Source organism: Orcinus orca, chromosome 5, assembly GCF_937001465.1.
Source record: "Orcinus orca chromosome 5, mOrcOrc1.1, whole genome shotgun sequence".
NCBI classification, from domain to species: domain Eukaryota; kingdom Metazoa; phylum Chordata; class Mammalia; order Artiodactyla; family Delphinidae; genus Orcinus; species Orcinus orca.
The window spans coordinates 120,028,430-120,044,826 of NC_064563.1; the positions used below are offsets into that span (position 1 = coordinate 120,028,430).

General features: G+C 38.6%; 1 protein-coding gene across 1 annotated transcript in view; it reads left to right on the forward strand.

Annotated features, from left to right (window-relative positions):
• The window catches only part of RBM11 (RNA binding motif protein 11), a 35,013-nt gene that overhangs the window by 11,225 nt on the left and 7,391 nt on the right, over positions 1 to 16,397 (forward strand). Inside the window, exon 5 of the mRNA XM_033406875.2 lies at positions 736 to 15,426. Coding sequence (XP_033262766.1) covers positions 736 to 1,020 — 285 coding nt within the window. The 3' untranslated portion in view covers positions 1,021 to 15,426. The remainder of the gene's footprint in view (positions 1 to 735; positions 15,427 to 16,397) is intronic.

Genomic DNA, 16,397 nt, shown 5'->3' on the forward strand with positions numbered 1-16,397 from the left:
AAATTTTATGTAATCTAAATTCAGATGAAGTATTTTCAATGAAAATTTACCATCCAAATTAAATACACTATAAAAGGCACACCAAATTTCAAAGACTTAGTATAAAAAAGTAAAATATCTCATTAACAATTTTTATATTGGTTACTTGTTGAAATGATAATATTTTGGATATTTGGGGATAAATAAATTACATTATTTAATTGCACCTGTTTTTTTTTTTTTTTTTTTGCGGTACGCGGGCCTCTCACTGTTGTGGCCTCTCCTGTTGCGGAGCACAGGCTCCGGACGCGCAGGCTCAGCAGCCATGACCCACGGGCCCAGCCGCTCCGCGGCATGTGGGATCCTCCCGGACCGGGGCACGAACCCGTGTCCCCTGCATCGGCAGGCAGACTCTCAACCACTGTGCCACCAGGGAAGCCCCTGTTTCATTTTTATTTTCATACTGTGGCTACTAGAAGACTTAAAACTACATACGTGGCTTACATTATATTTCGATAGGACAGCACTAATCTGTATTGTAGTAAGCTATACACTACCTTGAATCTTTATGTTAACCATTTAAGGAAACTACCATATCCCTAGTATGAAAAGTCACTGTCCTTCTTATACCAACACATGGTTTGGTTTGCCTGTAGTTATTTGTGTAATGAATGTAAACTGTTAACTCTTTTTTTTTGTTTTCCTAACTTTGTGGGCTTGTTTTGGTAGATGAATGTTTGTGGGTTTTTTCCACAGCAGTGGCATGCATATAATCCAGCACTGCAGCTTCCTTACTATGAGATGACAGCACCACTTCCTAATAGCACTTCTGTGTCTTCCTCACTGAATTGTGTTCCAGATCTAGAGGCTGGACCCAGCTCTTATGAATGGGCACACCAACAACCAAGTGACTCTGACCTTTATCAGATGAATAAACGCAAGAGGCAAAAACAAACCAGTGATAGTGATAGTAGCACAGAAAACAATAGAGGAAATGAATATAGCCAAAATTTCCGAAAGTGTAAGAAAAAAAGGCACTAGTATTTACATTCTAATGAAATGTATCTACACTGATCTTCATTCTCTTAAAGAAAAGAAAACTCTGTATTCCACTAAATGACCAATTCCATGGCTTTCTTGTCTTCTTTGAAATATATAATAATATGACCTCTGATTTGCTATTCAATTTTTGTCTTGAATGACAAAAACTTAAAAATAATATAGTGTGCTTTTTGTATTTGTAATGGTGTTGTTAACAAGAAATGCTCTTTGAGTTGTTATATTTTAGTATTATAATGAACTTGCACTAAAATATTAATCAAAAGTCACTTCTGAGCATTGTATTTTGTTATTAGAAAATATAAAACTTTCCTTAAAAAGGTTAATATCATCTACAATCCTATACTATTTTAAATTATCAATTTTCCCAATGTTATATCTTTGAGTTAAAAATTATTTAAATTATTTTCCTTCAGTATTTAAATTATCTTTCCAATTTTAATTCTCCACTCTCAAAATCTATTTATTTAAATATATGTGTACACATTCTGCTTCAAATGCTAGAAGCTTGGAATTTGTGAACAATCATCTTTTTATTCTCACATTCACTACTTTATTCTGTAAATGAGTTTCTGTAATACTGAAAAACAAGGCAGTTGAAGAACAAGACGGAAATTACATTTAAACTTGGTCAAAAAGATGAATGCAGAACACACCCTGAAATCTTTGCTGAAATGACACGTCCTGAGGTATGGTTTCAAATGTATTGCTGTTATATACATACAAGTATATCACCTTTGAAATATTAGCATTGAATGCAGCTATAATAAGATAATAACTAATTTATTGTTACATGATTATTATAAAATTCTGATGTAAAAATGTTTTTGGTAACAGTTTAATGAAAGAAACAGCGTTAAGAATTATTACTGTTCCTTTAGCACCGTCCACGTGCTGGGGCATTGTACACTGACGTGTAGTCAACCCCTTCCTTTGTATTGCTAAAATAATAACTGATGGGTGATTAGAGAGTGAGATCTCTCCCTATTGCCAGAACATCCAAAGCGGCATCCCCAGACCATTTTCTCCTGTGCCTACAGAGCATACCCACCAGGGTGTCTCATTAGCACTGCAATTCAACACTTTCAATTTTACCCTAATTTTTTTCTCTCCAGATATTTTCTTCTTTGACCAGCTTGGGCCAATATTCTACTATGGACCAGTTGCTGGAGGGTTTCGACAATTGTTGACCTCGTTTCAATGACTTAACAGAGAGCTGTTCAGTCCGTCTTAGCCCACTTGCATGCTTCAGTGGTAAGGAAGCACTCTTGATGTCAGGCACTTAGAGAAATGAAAATAGGCCCATTTATCAGGATGGTGAACAAAATGAAAAGATAGATGTGACACTGGTTTTTCAGCTTCATCTCAATTTAAATATATTTAAGAGCTGGGTGTATTCTCCCTTAGGGTAGATGTGGCCTGTGGCAGATGTGATTTCAGTAGCTATTCCCCAAGGATGACTTGGCTGTTTGGTTCCCAGCCTTCCCTCTCTCTAGGAAGGGGCGGAAGGCTGGAGGAGTAGAGTTGGCTCCTATAATATCATCCTAAAGAACCGATGGCACACCAACTGCAGCCACTCTGGTCTGTGTTGAAAGCTCAGGAGCTTTAGAGTGTCCATATCCTACCACTGTTTTCTGTTTCTGTACATCCCAGTAAAGCTAGTTAAATCAGAATTGAGTTTGTCTCTCATTAATTTACTTACCATCAAGAAAAGTAAATTGATAGCATGGGTGTGATGTTGGTGAAAAATGAGCATAATATATAAATCTCTATAGAAATCACATTTAACTTCAGAAAGCTCAGAAAAACCTCTTTTTAACAAAGATGATATCTACCTCGATACCTCAAGCCCACAAAAGTTCAGTGAGCACAGCCTCTCCAGTCTGCACTAAGCAATATTTGCTGAAGTGGTTAGTGATGATGTTTTTCTGCCCAATCAGGATGAGATCTATGAGGTCACATGTCACCCCAACTGACTGTGGGCTAAGTCTCTTTATTCCCAATCATGCCCAGCCTGCAAAAATTACTTCATGTACATGCAGAAACTCCCTTAGCAAGTGAGACAAGTGATCTATTATCTGGTTCCTGGTAAAACTTACTTTTGAGCTTCCAGTACTACCTTGTTACATTATCAACAGGTTATGTATTGATTAAGAAACACACAAGCTACTTGCATTGTAATTAGAGAATATAACCAGTAGGTAAGGATACTAATACATTTCCTGTGTTATAAACCCTGGGAAGGATTGAGCCCAAAAAGCCTGTATAGTATCTACTGCAAGGAACCTGGATCTAACAATAATTGGCACAGCTACTTGACCTTGCTTGAGGAGCTTAATAAATGAAGACATTTTTAGATGCATACTGTTGATCAGTCCAGCACACTAGCTGAATCCTAAAAATTAATGTCTTTGCTTCTATTTTTAAATGAGAAAAATGGTAATATCCTGGATAGAAAAATAACCCTCATCTCAACCACCTATCCCAGGCTGAAAGTATCTTCATTATTTTATTCCACCTCCAAGTCAATCACAAGTGAAACATTGCAGACTCTCCTGCATGCCAATCAAAACCCTGGGAGTTACTCTCTAGACAATTTCCTTCACTTTGTTTCTAAGTGGTTATTAGCTCGTCATTGTGAATTTGTCCAGGTTCTGTTCATTTCCTGCTGGGAATTTTCATTAAGCAAACCAATCAACAATGAATGAATATCATTCTAAACAGAGATTTTGGTGCTGAGGTTACATCACTGAAAGAGTGTGGTCCCAACATTCAAGGAGCATGTGGTCTACTAGCATAGCTCGACAGTTAGGTAATTTCAAGATAACATTATAATATATATATATAACATATATATATAACATATATATAACATGTAAACACACACTGCAGTAGGAGTGCATGAGAGTCTCCATTCCTCTGGGAGGACAGACTTGCCTGCTCATCCAGCTACATTATTTTAGACGTGTTTCTTTGTATCAGAGAGATTTTCAATTAAGACATAAATTCAAAGATTTCTATTTTCTGAGGCCTCTGGATTTAGGGCAGTTGTGTCTTTGGAATATCTGTGTACTGCATTACACAAAGGCTTTAGAATACTCTATCCTTCCTTCCGAGTACCTAGTTCTACTTTAGCCCACTTAACTTTTGAAGGGAAGTCTTCTCTGGCTCCTATCAAGTCCTAAATATCAGCCAAGAAATGGCTCCAATTGGGCCATTTCTTGATCATTTGGAGGAGGGCCTGGGAGAGGGTCTGGCTGTTTATATACTCAGTGAAGAGGATTTTCTCCAGGGGGCCACCTGGCTTGTCATATGACTCTAATATAATCAGAGGTGGGAAGGACACTCTTTGGTAGCCCTATGAGTGGGATTGTGGATGGCCACCCATCTTTCTATTGCTAGTTCTTCTCTGGATGCAGTAGGATCTCCAGAAAGTGGGGGTGAAAAGGGTTTTGTAATTTAGAAGGTCAGCTGCTGTACAGGGTTCATGAATTCTTTGTGGTGGGGATACAGGGAACCTGCATAATGGGGATTTCATAGGAAGGCTTGAGGCTGGTTGGGCCTGATTGTTTTAGGCCTGATTACGGAGTCACCGAAAGTAGGTGGAATCAAAAGGGATTGGTAAAATGAGCCTTGCTGTGCATCTCTGGGGCTTCAGCTAGAGCTACTTCTTGGTTGACACTAGCCACATGAATGACTTGACTGCCTCATGTTCTGAGGTCAGTTTTAAAAGCCTCCTATAATTGTTGTAAGGAAAGAGAGGTTAAAGCAGGTGTTAGGTGGTCAAGAGATTTTCTGGGGAAGCCAGAGAAGTTTGGGGGATTAAAAGAATTGGTTGAAGAAGTGGGGCTGGGCTTGGAAGCACGTAGATTTGGGACAGGGGTCCAGAGATCTAAAAGATCTTCTGGGGGTCAGGAACAGGGAACTGGGGCTAAAGGTGAGTATAGGAGGGAGGCAGAGGAGAATTTATGGTGAACTTAAATTTTTGTCCTAAGTCTGACTTCTGCTGTTTTCTTTTGTTAAGGGAATCTTTTAAGCCAGTCGTAATACATTTTTGTGACCTGCTTTCAATTTGATCCTCCCAGAGGTACCAAGAGGGTATTTGTTTAGGATGAGAGCTCTCTATAAATCCCCTTAAATATGAAAGTTTTATAAATCATAGGACCCATTATCTGGCCACCGACACTTAGGATCTGCATAAGTATACCTGTTCAAATGTAACACAAACCAATAAGTCTCTTTTTGGGAAGACCTGGAGGTAACCTTCCAGGCTTAGAATATGATTTAACTATGTACACAAGAGGTGTCCCTGAAGAGGGCACAGAAAATGCAGCCTCCGTAATCCAAAGTCACTCCCAAATATAGCTGGAAAGAAGGAGAACAAGTTGCTACCGGCAGTAAGAATGGTACTCCAGTCTCGCACAAAAGGGAGACACCTCTAATCAGGAACCATCTAATCCATGATTCCGGATGGGTAATACTGAGAAAGGAATCTCAACACTACAAAGGCAGTGAGATAGGAAAGTTTTTAGATTAGACAATTCCCTGAGAGCTGATAATGGTACCTCGTGTCTCAGAACCCTGACCTGACAGTCAGCCTCATGCAGGCACAGACCCTATAATCTGCACCTCCAGCAGGCAGAAAATTAGAGAGAATGCTCTTTCTGGAGCTAGGCCAAGCTCTCAGAACGCAAAATCAAGTTGGAAGGAGGGCCTCATCCAGTTTTAGAGGTGACTCACAGAAAAGTTCGTCCAAGTGAACAGCAGTCCAGCGAGAATCGCAAACTCACTGGCCTATGAGGCCAGCTCAAACTACAGATTTATAAAACCTATGCCTGTATTCTACCCTATGATTCTCATTCTTATGAAAAACACTTTTAGACAGCACAATACAAAACAGTAACACAAAAGACAACGACAAATGGACACAATGATTATCCCTGGGAAAGACTAATCCAAACCAAGAATCACAATACCCAGAGAACTAGTTCTAGCCAAAAAGTTTTTTTCTTGTAAATCTAAATTATGGATATTTCCCTTTTTAAAAGTCAAGGGAAATTTCTTATTGGCCTCACTTAATTGGACACTTAGCAGAGACCCAAGAGTCTGACTGGTAAGAAAGCTTACTTTCTCTGGCTTGGTTGGAGGTTTCAAAATCTCAACTGCAGGGACTTCCCTGGCGGTCCAGTGGTTCAGACTTTGCCTTCCAATGCAGGGGGTGCGGGTTCGATCCCTGGTCAGGGAGCTAAGATCCCACATACCTCGTGGCCAAAAAAACAAACATAAAACAGAAGCAATATTGTAACAAATTCAATAAAGATTTCAAAAATGGTCCACATAGAAATGGAGCTAGAGACTGTCATACAGAGTGAAGTTAAGTCAGAAGGAGAAAGACAAATATCGTATATTAACGCATATATGTGGAATCTGGTACAGATGGTACAGATGAACCTGTTTGCAAGGCAGAAATAGAGACACAGACATAGAGAACAAATGTATGGACACCAAGGGGGGAAAGGGGGAGAGGGATAAATGGGGAGATTGGGATTGACACATATACACTAATATGTATAAAACAGATAACTAATGAGAACCTGCTGTACAGCACAGGGAACTCTACATAGTGCTCTGTGCTGACCTAAATGAGAAGGAAATCCAACAAAAAGAGGGGATATATGTATACATATGGCTGATTCATTTCGCTATAAGTAGAAACTAACACAACATTGTAAAACAGCTATACCCCAATTAAAAAAAAAAAACTCAACTTTAGGCTCCAGAGTGAGTGGGGAGCCTGGAATAACCCATCCTCATTATCAGAACTGTTGGGAGAAAACAGTTCCCCTATCAACTTATGTCCAAGTGGGTGGGGACCTGTGAATTAATTAACAACATACAGATCAACAAGATGTATTGGAGTTTTCTAGAGAAACAGAACCAATAGGATTGGTTGGTTGATTGGTTGTAAGGGATTGTCTCACATGATATGGAGGCTGACAAGATCTGCAGTAGGCAAGCTGGAGGTTCAGCGGAGCCAGTGATGTAGTTCCAGCCCAACTCAATGCCTGAGAGTCAGGAGAGCCAATGGTGTGCTTCCAGTTTGAAGGACATTAAAAAACCAATGTCCCAGCTTCAAAGCTGCCAGGCAGGAAGAATTCCCGCTTATTCAGGGAGAAGTCAACCTTTTGTTCTACTCAGGACTGTAACAGATTGATGAGGACAACCTACATTAGGGAGAGCAATCTGCTTTACTCAATCAATTTAAATATTAGACTCATCCAAAAACACCCTCCCAGAAGTACCCAGAACAATGTTTGACAAAATATCTGGGCACCCTGTGGCCCAGTCAAGTTGACACATAAAATTAGCCATCACATAGGAGGACAGTTTAATCCACATGCATGTGGGAACACTATAAGGAGGGGCTCCCCAAATTGCCAGAGGTCATGGTTTATACACCAGTTTAACAAAAGGGGAGGGGTGTTTTAGAGCTTCAGTGGGAAAGTATAGAAGTTTTTATCAGGCTTGTTTACACAATTTTTCATCCAGGTGCTGGGGGCAGCCTCCTTCTGAGCTGGAAACTCCCCCTAAGCAGAGTTATGGCAGTTGAACTCTCACATCCCAGTGCTAAGGATCAGTCTTCTCCCAAACAGGAAACTCCTTCAGAGAGGGGATTATGGCTCTGCTTAAGTCAGTAACGGGAAGTTTAGATAAGGTTTCTTTCTGAGGCCGCTGTTTGTTCAGATGTTTTTAGTTTAAAGTAATCCTTATACCATTCTGGTGGGTGGTTGGTCCCTTTATTAGCAAATTCACTTGTCTGTTTATATTTATGTAAGGAACCTGATACTACATTTTGAAAAAAAAAATTAGTCTTTCTTAAGTGGCAAAATTCAGTAACCCTTAAATTCTGTTTATTATGAGCTAAGGTGTTTTGGGCTCAACTAACACATGCCTCTGTATGCATGGCCAGACATTTTTTAATTGTCCAAATGTCTGTACAACACTTGGTCTGAAAAATTGTCATCTTTTTTTAACCAGAGATTCTTAAATAATCATATTGCTTTAAAATTGAATTAAAATCGCCTGGGCTTAAAACATTATCCCTAGGTAGTAGCAAAGCTCAGGGCCATACAACCAGATTTTGGATGACAGATCAGACCAGTCATTTGCCCCAACTTGCCCTAACTCAGAATATGTGCACAAAGATAGAATCTGATTAAAATAAACATCATACCCAGGAAACAAGAAGATAAGAAATTCCAAATGTCAGCCTGTGGGTTGTATGTGAACATAGGAGAGAGGCAGTTACATGCCATTACTTTGATGAAAGTCTCAGATCTGTCCTTATCACAAATTGGTACCACCTCCAGCTTCTGCCCACAGATTATCCAGCTGCCCATGCAGCAGTTTCTTTCCTCCTCGTCCCCCATCAAAGTAGGACTAAGACAATCATTCTGGTCCACTGTACCACAGAAGTAATTGGGAACCTTATGAAAGAATTGTGCAGTTTACCATAATGTACTTTTCTGAAGAACACTGAAGATGAATTCACTGAACTGCTTCAAAGAACTAAATCTTCAGGCGATAGCAGAATAGAACATCAGTCAAACTTTGTTTAGTACAGATGTTCATTACTTGGTTTGGGGAGTATGAATGAATGAATGGGTGAATGATTAATGAATGAAGGAATAAGGGACTGAAGCTGTAAGAAGCTAATAATCTGAATAACTATTACTTATTCAGGCTGCTGTGTGCCAGACATTAGTCCTGAGAAAAACACCTGTAAATGAAGAAGCTGAAGTTTAATTGCCCAAAAATGCACATCTTCTTTCAGCAGAGAAAAGCTAGGATATAAGTGTCATGGGACCTGTTCCAGGGCTCTAAATATACTACCACGCTATTGGTACTAAAGATTTACTGGCAGATCCAGAATAACTGATTGGTGCGTTTTTTTGTTTTTTTTTTTTTTTTGGTCCGCGGGCCTCTCACTGTTGCGGCCTCTCCCGTTGCGGAGCACAGGCTCCGGACGCGCAGGCTCAGCGGCCATGGCTCACGGGCCCAGCCGCTCCGCGGCATGTGGGATCTTCCCGGACCGGGCACGAACCCCTATCTCTTGCATCGGCAGGCAGACTCTCAACCACTGTGCCACCAGGAAAGCCCTGATTGGTGCTTTTAAATGGAAATTTGTTAACAGCTATCATAATTACCTCTTTCTAGAATTGATTTCATTGTCACTTCTCCTAGATACAAACCTGGACCTAATGGTCAGTGTGACTAAAAATGAGGCTCTGTGTAAAGGCTCTGCCTTAACTTAGTATAAATTTCAAATCTACTAAGGTTACTTTGGGTAAATTAAATGGAGGCTTTCCTGCAAATATCCTTTGGAAGAGAATCATTTTATGACAAAACTGCTTTTACATTCTTTGATCCCCTAATTTTCCTATTTTAGTCCCATATTTCCTGAAGTTTCAATTCTTTTTTCTCCACATAACATTCACCACTGAGAAAAAACATGAGAAATTTTAAAAGAGCAAGTGGAATGTGTGTGTGTTTGTGTATGTGTGTGTGTGTGCACGTGTGTGTGTGTGTGGATGGGTGTCTGTGTTTAAGAGTTATCGGTATCAAAAAAATCAAACAAAAAACAGAAATTAAAAGAATTTTTAAATGCAAGACAACACCTACAAAGATGAATGACGATGAAACGACATACTTCACTTTTAATTTTTGCTTGGTTAGTTTTTATGTCACTTGCTTAAAGAAACCTAAACTTGAGGCATATTGACTGTACCGAAATTTGAAAGAAAGGTACAATATAAAGCAGGATTTTTGTCTGGAGAGAGTAGCCAGCTCCCTGACAAGAGGACTTACAAGGTGGAATTGTTAAATTTAATACAAAGAGCAGTCTATGAAGAGTCTGTTCCTCCATTTCAAAGTTCAGAAACCTGATTATATCTGCACACCTATTGCGAATTGACTCACTTTAAATAATCTCATTGAAATACCAATTCCTTACCACCATTATCCACACTATAGCAGCCAAAGGACACTGGTTCCTTAGTCATGAATGTTTGAAGCAGCTAAATGTACAAAACCCAAGCCTACCCAATCAGAGCCTCTTGGTGCCTTCAACTTCTGGCCAAAACGACTTGATCAGAATTGGCACCCAATCCAGGATGGCTCAATCATGGTCTCTTCCTCTGGAAAAGACGAAAGGGAAAGAGAAGGAATGGCTGTATTCAGAAAATGTAAATTCAGGAGATGTCTGTAGCAGTTTTCATCTTGTGTGTAAGGAAAACAGATAAAGTCCTTTACAGAAGAGAATAACATAGATATGCAGAGAAACAAAAGAGAGTAATAAAGGCATTTGGGACCGTGGTTCAAATAATCTACCTAAGAATCTGTAGTTTTACAATAAATTTCCTCTCTTTGCTTAGGTCTTTGATTTAGATTCTAAATAATATACTCCTTAAATCCAAGCATTTATTGTAAAATAAGGATCATAGGTCAAGCTGGTAGTGATCTCTGTGTCAAAATCCAATCTGTTACTTAGGGTAAGTGGCTTAACTCTTCTTATTTTGGTTTTCTCTTTAGAAAGATTATGGTAATCTATGTTTCTATCAGCAGTATTAGTCACTTCTAGCTGCTATGTCAAATTATCATAGACTGGGTGTCTTATAAATAAATAAAATTTATTTCTCATAGTTCTGGAGGATGGACATCCAGGGTGTTCTCTAGTGAGAACTCTCTTCCAGGTTGTAGGCAGTGACCTTCTCATTGTTTCCTCACATGGCAGAGAGCAGAGAGGTGAGGCAAGCTTTCCCATGACTCTTATAAGGGCACTAATCCCATTCAGGAGGGTTCCACCCTCATGACCTCATCTAGTCCTAATTACTTCCCAAAGGTTCCACCTCCTAACACCATGACATTAAGAGATATGGTTTCAACATATGAATTCTAGAGGAACACAAACATTCATCCATGACAATGTAAGGTAGCTCATTTTCCAACAATCTTACCCTCACTAGATATTTAATTTCTTTTATAATTGCCAGTCTCTAATAAGCCAAGTATGTTATCTTGTTGTTGTTGTTACTTTATTATAAATGAAATTTATGAGGAAAAAGAGGGAGAATATTTTATTTTAATTATTGATCACTTCCTGGTCTGTGTAAATGAAGTTCTTTGTCCATTTTGTCTAGTGGGGACTCATATTTTTCTTAATTTTCTTAGTTATTTTAAGTGAGTCCTTTATGAAAGGAATACTAACCATTGCATTCATAGTTGTTACAAATGTACTTTCCCTGTTTGTCAAATCTTGTTTGGGGACCTTTGAACTGAAGAATTTACAATTTGTTCTCAAGTCTGTCATTCTTTTCCTTTGTGGTTGGTACCTTCTTTGGGTGTCATTCTTAGGAAGGCTTTTTCATTATTAAATTATGTGACATTTTCTAGCTTTACCTCTGGCATGTTATTTCATATTTAGCATTCAAATATATAATATAATCTATCTAGAATTAATATTGTTGTGTGGTATAAGTTAAAGATCTAACCTATTTATTCTCCAAATAGTTAAAAATGACTCCTCTGTTACATAATAAATTCTTACTTGTTCGTGTTTCTGTGCTTTTTACTATATTCCATTGAAGTATTTGGCTTTAAAAAAATACTACATTGTTTTAATTACTCTAGCTTCAGAATATAATCTTCACAGGCTTTTGTATCTCCATAAAACATTAAAATCAGTGCAATTTTATTGCAGTTAAAATTTGTTTTCCTGCTTATTTAATCTTATTGATGTAAGATAGTTTAAATTCAAGAACTATTTACCAGTAATTAAATAAGGAACCTAGCAAAATAATCACCTTGAAGGGTTAATTTTGCTTAGGATTCCTTTTTTCCTTCTTTTCTAATATGAGTTAAAATATCTACAGAATTTTTTGAAGTCCTGGCAACTTATTTTGAAAATATATATGAGAAGGCTGCCCTCTTGTGTCAATGTAATTTACATTTTATCAGTCATTCCAGTTTTAAGTAGTCTCTATTCAGGGTGAAAAGGATAAAACAAAATCAATATTTTTGAACGTTTATATGACTGTGTCATTAGAAATAAATTATAAGGGAAAGTGAGCAATATAATATTGCTTTATTTTTTCTTCTCTCTTCTTTGTTCAATTGGTAGCTCTTGTAACATGAAACTTTTTTTTCTTCAAGTTCTCTTCCTATTATAAAAATGTGCCAACCCTAGTTCCAGTGGTATTGACACATAATACTTTAAAAGGACTAAACATCCCCAAGTCCTTGAATATTTATATCTATGTAAGACAAGTTTTTCCCCACAGAGAGACCTTCAATGGTATAGCCTTTTAGCATCCAGAAACCAGGAAAAGGCTAATCTGGAATTCATATAACATGACCTCCGGCTCAAGAGCAGGAAGTACTAGAGTTATAACAGGATGGTGTAGTTATTACAGGTGGACATGCAAATATTCTGTCTTAAATGAACATGTACATGAAAGTTATGGAATTCAGAAGTGGAGGAGAGACTGACAGAGTTATCTGTTCTCTCTGGGCTGTTAGGTACATGAACACCAGAAATATCAACAGCAGCTTCAACTGAGAAATCTTCAGAGGAAGTTTTCTCTAGCTGAAACAAATGTGAAAGCAGGAAGACTTTGAAGGTCTAAGCAGTTCTACAACAAATGGTAGAAGCAACAAGGCTAAAAATACCTTCCCACGTGTGGAGTCCACATTACCTGACAAAGCTCCCCTTTAATACAGCAATAAAGAGCAAGGAAGTGAAAATGAAGAGGGTTTTCCAGATTGCAAAGAAAAGCTTTCAACTTTGCAAATGTCCACACTTTCTAAGACATTAGCAATGTTTTGATTGCCACTTTGGGAAAAAAAAGGGGTATGTCTTTGTGGACTTTACCCAGAAATGTGGTAAATGCTTGTATCAAAATAACCCTCCTACAGGAATGAGTTGAGGTTTACAATTTATGTATCTATACAGTGAGCATCGACTATCTGGTATTAAATGGATAGCACTAGCATTCTGTCAGAGCTGAAACCAGGATGCCCTACCCATCGTCCCATCTACCCATCGCTACTCATTTACAGCTAAGTCTCTTGCAATAGACTTTGGCAATGCTAAATATTGAGTTCTATAATAATAGTCCTCATGGCTAGGAATTGGCTTTTTTCTAAATTTGCGGAGGGTTTGGTCAGTGCTGGGATATTTATGAGCTTCCTATTAACTCTTGAACTCTTTCAAAGTTGAGGTACATCAGAGACTTGGTGGGAATGAACTCACCTTGAAGGACTTATACCTATTTTCAGTGAAATTGTCCTGTGTCAATTTAGCTGAACTGGAACTACATTTCCCAGAATTCTTGTCTCTGTAATTCCAGTCAGGTTAGGCATATGGAAAACTGTATCTGGAAGGAAATATGGAAGCAGCAACAATTAGGCTTTGAAGTTGCGTGTGGGACATCAGACACTGTTGCAGCCCACTGCCACACTGTTACTGTTCTGCAGGTTCACGTTCAAGCCCACAGCTCCTCAATATCCCAGGGGTCTCCTTGTTCAGTTTTTCTGAGTCCTGGGGCAGGCGTGTGTTTAGTTCTGTGTGAAGCGTCAGCTGCTTCTGCAGTCACTCACATCATCCTGGTTGGAAATTCTAAGAAATAAACATAGGTTCCAGTTTGTCCTTGATCACCCCACTTTCACATCCCCCCTTTTTTTTTCTCTACTTCTGGCCGTAATGATCTATAGCAACTTCAGGCTGGCTACTGGATGCAGAGGTAACACTCTTCCAAGACTTCTCCACCAGGTTCAATGATAGTGCAAGTTTTAATCCCTAGAATAAATCCCCATTCCTTATCACTCATAGTAGTTCTTCTTCCTTGGTTGCATCCTACAAAATCTGGTGCCTGAAATAGAAATGCTGTCATAACAAAAACCTAAAACAACTGCCCCTGGCTTTGGGACAGCATGGCAGGAAGAGGGCAGCTGGCCGAAGCTGGAAGGGTCTTCCCAAGATGATTCGTTAAAGTTGAAGAGTCTACAGAAGACAGTGAAAATTTGAAAAACAGTAAGAAAATTTTTATTGGAAAGTTTGGTAACATAGCTCCCAGTCATAATGTGGAAAATAAATATTTAATGAACTCACTGATCTAGCTGGAGAAATTTATAGACAGAACGTGGAAAATTCCAACAGACTTCTTTCTATGATTAAATACAAAATGAAAGGGGGATGGGAAAAGAAAGAGAAACTAAAGAAAGAATTGTACCATTTTCATTTAGACTTTAAGAATTTAGAGGAAATACAAAGAATCCAGGGATTGTCAGGTTTGAAAATAAAATGGTTTTTCATCCCTAGTTATTCCCAAAAAAATTCTCAAAGAAAGAAATAGCCTCAGCAAATATAAAATCCAATGCACTGAAAGAAACTCACAGTAAAGACTGTAAATGTGTGGCTGCTCTAAATCCCCTTGTTGAGACCTCAAAAAATGTAATCGCATGACTCCTAGGACTCTAAAGGATCTTATAGATGTTGCCCCACAGCAGCCTTACTCTCTGCCTGAGGTAGAAAAGGGCCTGTCTCAGTTAAAAAAAAAAAAAAAAAAAAAAAAATTGTGAGTGGTTTATGCTAATGGCATGGATTTTAAAAGTAAAATACAAAGGAGTCTTTGGACCTCCCCAACCTACTATGGACAAGAAGCAGGCTGAGGAGGTCACTTGGTTACAAAAAAAATTGATCAGTACATATAGATAAGGACCTAAAAAGCAGAACCAAGAGCTAAAAGGCAATGCCAATAGCAGAGGTGAATCATTCCCAGGGAGCAAAACTGTCCCTGACCCTAGATTTCAGTAACCGCTGTACCTCTCATTCCCTCCTTATTTGAACTGAGTTTCCTACTGCTCTTATTTTATCTCACCATTGTGTGGTGGTAGGAAAACGTGTCTCTTTAGTTCATAGCTCATCAGATAGAGAGGAATCAAGCCCCAAGAGCAAGGAGGCTCGTCCACACCTGGCCTAAGCGTGTTGCTGTAGTGCAGTGAGAACTCAGAGGGGTCATGGGAAGGACAATGTATTTTCTGTGTAGTCAAAGGGCAGGCAAACTACCACGCTGATTGAATCTGAGTGGACTCTTTGACTTCTTTGCAAATAGAATGTGGCTAAAATGATGAGATGCTAGATTCTGGGTCCAACTCTTAACAGACTAACATTTCCATTTCCTGTATCTTGAATATTCACCTTTGGAGTCTTGAGTCTCCATGTAAGAAGTTCAGCTGGAGGAACCATGTGGAGAGGCCCTGAGACTGCATGGAGAGATAGAAGAGCAGAGTTGAACCCAGTCTTCCATCAATCTGTGCTAAGACAGGCATGTGAGTGAATCCATTTTGGACTTCTGTATCAGCCCATCAGCTGAATACCCCCAAATGACCCTGGGGAGCCAGAAGAATTTTATAGCTGAGCCCTGTTTTGATTTCTGACCCACAGAATCATGAAATATAACAAAATGTTTTGTTTTTAGCCACTTTGTTTTGGGGTAGTTTATTGCTCTGCCATAGATAACTGGAATGACATTCAGTGTGAGACATCTCAATGTACAGCAGCTGGGATATGGAAAAAAAACTCGTATCATTTTAAAATGGAAAAAAAAAGCACTGCTCTTTCCCTTGGTCTCCTTAGTGGTCACTTGGCCTCAAGGTGTAGTAATTCTCTGTTCCTCATACCAGAGATTTTACCAACACAACCTTTACTACGTTAGTAAACTTTTTGGATTTTAGAGTCCGATTATTGGGACCATTTGGATCTAATTCTCCACTGCATCTTCCCACCAAGCTTTATTAATAAAAAGTGTTATGTTTTGGCCTCCATCTGCCACTCCTTTTTCTTCAGACATCTTTGGAATTCAGGCAGAGATGTAGAGGGATATTTCCTCATTCCTCTCTAAAGTATTTCTGCCAAGCCCAACTTTCAGAATTTTAATGCAATCAGATTGGTTTTATTTGCTTTTAAATACCAGTGAGATGGAAAGGAAAGAACTGATTTTTTTGTGTGTGTGTGTCATCTTCCATTAACCAATGCAAATAACTTTCCATATGCTCGCTGAACAATTTAAATGCATTTCTGCAAGTCAGCCTGCCTTTAATCTTTTTTCAGCATATTTGTTAACGGGGAAGTTTAGATCAGCGTGACACCTCTCCCTCCTTATGGTTAGAGTGAGTAAAATTACAGAGCTTTAATCCTGAGAGTAATCTGTAAAATTTTTACTGCTCATTTCATTTTAACCATAAAAAATCCAATTTAATCATATGCTGTATCCATAAACAGATTTTTTTTTTTTTTTTTT